The sequence below is a fragment of the Lottia gigantea genome, assembly GCF_000327385.1.
Source record: "Lottia gigantea unplaced genomic scaffold LOTGIsca_51, whole genome shotgun sequence".
Taxonomy (NCBI): Eukaryota; Metazoa; Mollusca; class Gastropoda; family Lottiidae; genus Lottia; species Lottia gigantea.
The window spans coordinates 532228-536756 of record NW_008709752.1 but is presented as its reverse complement, the minus strand read 5'-3'; the positions used below and the strand labels follow the sequence as shown (position 1 = coordinate 536756).

At 31.4% G+C, this 4529-nt stretch overlaps 3 protein-coding genes across 3 annotated transcripts in view; 2 read left to right on the top strand and 1 right to left on the bottom strand.

Moving 5' to 3' along the window:
- LOTGIDRAFT_165370 (hypothetical protein) overlaps nt 1–907 on the top strand; it is a gene marked incomplete at both ends in the record, with an annotated part of 1536 nt that extends 629 nt beyond the window's left edge. Inside the window, 2 exons of the mRNA XM_009062388.1 lie at nt 150–467; nt 807–907. Of these exons, the coding sequence (XP_009060636.1) occupies nt 150–467; nt 807–907 (419 nt within the window). The remainder of the gene's footprint in view (nt 1–149; nt 468–806) is intronic.
- A 760-nt stretch (nt 908–1667) lies between these two features.
- On the top strand, nt 1668–2658 carry LOTGIDRAFT_165369 (hypothetical protein; the record flags this gene model as incomplete). Its single annotated transcript, XM_009062387.1, has 3 exons — nt 1668–1761; nt 1805–2038; nt 2351–2658. The coding sequence occupies 3 exons, from the start codon at nt 1668–1670 to the stop codon at nt 2656–2658; spliced, it is 636 nt and encodes a 211-aa protein (XP_009060635.1).
- A 1281-nt stretch (nt 2659–3939) lies between these two features.
- On the bottom strand, nt 3940–4431 carry LOTGIDRAFT_165368 (hypothetical protein; the record flags this gene model as incomplete). Its single annotated transcript, XM_009062386.1, has 1 exon — nt 3940–4431. One exon carries the CDS (start codon nt 4429–4431, stop codon nt 3940–3942), a length of 492 nt encoding a protein of 163 aa, XP_009060634.1.
- Nucleotides 4432–4529: the final 98 nt, after the last annotated feature.

Sequence of the window (4529 nt, the reverse complement as noted above, 5' to 3'; positions counted from 1 at the left end):
TAAAAATATCAGCATAACTAAAAAACTTATTGACAAATACAAATATTGTAAAGTCAGAGACGATATAGATTTAGAAAGAATTGACGCGAACGCAAAAGAAGGTGGATATATATTTTCCCTACCTTTAATATTTAGTGGACTTATTGCAGCCGGTACAATAGCTGGTGCTGCAGCTGGTGGAGTAGGCGTTGCCAACGCAAAGAAAGCTGCTATTGCAGAGGCTGCTGCTAAAAAAGCCACCGATGAAAAGAACGCAGCCGAAGAACGTAGACATAATTTAAAAATGGAAAAGTTGGCAGCAGAGGTTGAAAAACCTAAAACGGAAAAGAAAGGTTCAGGAGTGGGAGAAATGATAGGCACAATGAAAGAATTTGGAAAAAGTGAAGAAACCAAGAAAACTGTTAAACAAGGATTAAATAAATTAGAAGATAGTATTGACACAGGAGAAATCAAAGTCAAACATAAGGGTAATGGAATATTTTTAAAAAACAAACGCACTGGAGAAGGAATATATCTTTCGAAGTATAAAGGAGAAGGAGTTATTTTTGGAACAAATTAAAATAATAAAAAATTGAGTAAAAAATACACCCTTAAAAATGAAACCAGAAACTTTAGTTATGAAAATAATAGAAGCTATTGAAACAGCTTCACCAGCTGTAATAACTTTCAACGGTAAAAATATCAGCATAACTAAAAAACTCACTGTAAAGTCAGAGACGATATAGATTTAGAAAGAATTGAGGCGAACGCAAAAGAAGGTGGATTTTTACCTTTCCTTCTACCTTTAATATTTGGTGGTATTACAGCGGCTATTAGAATAACAAAAACAGTCCTCTCAAAGAAAGCAGATGATGCTAAAGCCGCTGAAGAACGTACACATAATTTAGCACTGGAAAAGAAAGCATGAGGTTCAGGAGTGGGAGATATGATAGGCACAATAAAAGAATTTGGAAAAAGATTTGGGGAAGAAACCAAGAAAACTGTTAAACAAGGATTAAATAAATTAGTAGATAGTATTGATACGGGAGAAGTCAAAGTCAAACATAAGGGTAATGGAATATTTTTAAAAAATATACACACTGGAGAAGGAATATTTCTTTCAAAGTATAAAAGAGAAGGAGTGATTTTTGGAACAAATTAAAATAATAAAAAATGGACAAAAAATCATTCAGAAATAACCCAAAGTTCATGTGTATATGCGGTAGTTCCGGTTCTGGGAAAACTTTTAACATGTTGACAACACCAAACCTTTTAGATTTCGATTCTTTGTATATCTACACAACAACAGCAATCGTATTATCAATTTCTCAAAGCTTTAGAATATCTACCAAAGAAAGATGTTCAAGACCTATTTCAATATTTCGAAGAAAACGAAGAAGAAGTGGAAATAAAATATATTATAGATAACTACATCGAAGGAAAGAATCCAACGGATATAAAAGTTTTTCTTACGAAAAATGTTAATGATCTAGACTTGTCTAATATTGATAGCAAACGAAAGAACTTAATATTGTTTGACAAAGAAATCAAGCTGTTCAACAAGAATTCTTCACGAAGGGAAGACATCACAACTGTCACTGCATATACCAATCCCAATTTTTTTACGGGATGGATTCTATGTTCATTAGAAAAAATGCAAATTGTTTTTTATTATTTGAATTCACGGAATGGACAGAGATGCATTCAAAAAAGTTTGTAAAGGTCAATGGAGAAACCAAGATGAACATGGATATGTATTTTTAAATACTAAAAAACCCGCGGGTGAAAGAGTTATGATCGACATATGTTAATTTTATTTTTTTAGAAATGAGTAACGATTGGAATAATATTTTAAAAAGAAATAAAGAATATATCCAAGCTAAGAATAAAGTAAAGACCCAAGTTGAAATTATCAGATTACAACAACTCGGATTAACGGAAAATCTACAAACTCAACCCATATTAAAATCTCAAGAGGATATTAAAAAGAGACTCATCCCTCCTAAAGAACCCATTCGTCCTGTAGAACCTCATCACCCAGAACCGAATCCATATGGTGGTATTATAATTGGGACATTAGTTAATATTAATAGTCTTTTTTCAAACCCTAAAGCAGATTTATCAAAGAGTATTACACCAATCATTGATGATGAGGGGTTATTGTTTAATGGATTTAGAATTAAATTTAGGGCAAATTCCCCTATATTCAAAATCGATTCAAAAGACTTAATATTTACATTAAAGAAAGGGTTAATAGATTTAATGAATGGCGGGTATATTGGCATTGCCAATTACAAGGATTTACTAGCATACTCAAAATTTCTACATGCAATAAGAAAGTCGGGACCCGAAACAAGAGGATCGAAAGCAGTTGAAACATATTTAAATAAAGTTATTCCTGATGAAGAGGAATCAGATGATTATGCAGAAGATTATCCACCAATCATACAAGAAATAGACGATTTAGATGATATGGTGGCATCTGGACAAGGTATAACGTTTTTATTCGACAACAACGATGAACTGCTTAATAGATTACGAGTAATATTAGCGGCAATGAAGGAAGGACATCGATCGCACAGACAATATAATGAAGTGAATTGTATACTAAAAAGACTCCTAGGAAAAGGTATCATAGATAAAAATGATTATAAAAGCGTGATTGAAAATGTCAAATAAAGAACAACTATTCGTCATCACCTCAAATAAATCAGACATCAAATTGTCTCTAGATTATGAGTACGAACTCGATCGCAATCAAGAATATGAATTGGGATTAAAGTATTTCTCTGCTTACAATTTCATTAGAAATATCAACGAAAAAAATAATCAAATAACAATATCAACAGATAATGGAGTTACGTTCAAAACCATTCGTTTACTACCAGGAAGAATACCTATCTGAATATGGAGGAAGTGTAAATGGTAAAAACAATATTGAATTCGAAGGTAATTTGAATCTGAACAAAATAAAATTGATATTAAGAAATAATAGTCAAGTTGATTTCAACGTAGAAAATTCATTGAATACGTTACTAGGAGTTGATAAACGACTATACACCCAATCCACTTTAGCACCACACAAAGCTAATATCGAGAATGATATCGATGTGATAAATATACATTGCAATTTGATAAACGCTGGATTTTTCAATAAATACAAACGTCAGATTATTTACAGTCTTCCAACATTCACTGTACCGATAGGATATAGAATTATAGAGAAACCATTTCAAACGACGTATTTACCACTTAATTCCTTTATGATTAAATATATAAATCTGGAAATCAAAGATGGTAAATATAGGTTTATAGATTTTGGTAACGAGGAAATTGTTATTCAACTCCATTTAAAACAAAAAAATTAACACTCTTCATTCTCTTCTTGAATAGTTAGATAATCGAAATCATCAAATTCGTAGTTTTCATCCATGTTCAATTCTTTTCCGTCGTTGTAAGGATACATGATTCCTTCACTGTTTGGTGCTTTTCTCTTAACGAGATTTACATAACTTCTAAAAACTTTCTTTTGTTTATCATCATCCTTTGGAATAACTACTCCATTGGTGAAACTTTTTACCCATGGTTTCTTAAATTCATTCGTTACATCCTGTCCACTAGCTAATCGAATATAATCGTCTACGGTTATCTTATCTTTAGAGTAACCCTTAAACGTTTTTATTTCTTTTAGAACACCATCGGAAGTTAGAATGATATTGTAATTAATTTTGGCGCTAAATATAAACCAAATATAATTCCACCATCACCGTAATCATTCTTTCCTTTACAATAATCATTTTCGGACACCAACCCAGCTTCATTTAATTTATCCCAATTGCTAGACGAAATGTATAAACTATCGGTATCCGTATAGTATATTTCAGGCTTATAAAATCCATCTATCATTATTATTTTTTTACCGTGAGATAAAACGAATGATCCCAAATGACAAGGTGCTAGTCATGTAGATTTAGGAGGTGTACAGTCAAATTCTTTTTCTTCTTCATTTATCTCAACTATATATTGACTATCATTTACTTTTTCATAGTGTATAACGTGTGAATCGAAGTTGGCTTTTAAAGTCACTTCACTCCATAAATGTCTCGATGTATTTATATCCTTTTGAATAGATTTACCATACAATGAATTACCTAATAATTTCATGCAATTACTACCTACGATATTATCTTCTCGTTTATATTTATTTCTTAGATCTCTCAAAATTAAAATATAATCTCTATAGGGTGGAGTTTTAAAATTTTCTTCGTAAACTATACCATCTAATATTTTAATAATTCGTCCACCGGCTTTCACTATTTCTTGAATATCGACCGATGTTAAAACGTCGTGACAGAAACCATTTCTGAACCTGATTTTAATGCCATTTTTCTTTTTACCTATTCTATTCGTGAAAGTGATTTTATCTTTAGCTGGTATAGGTTGGAAGAACATGTTGGTAGGATATTCCTACCAGACTTTTAAAATAGCAGTTCTAGATCTGAATTTCTGCTCATTAAAGAGCTTAACAAATTCTTTATTTTCTTCTTGTC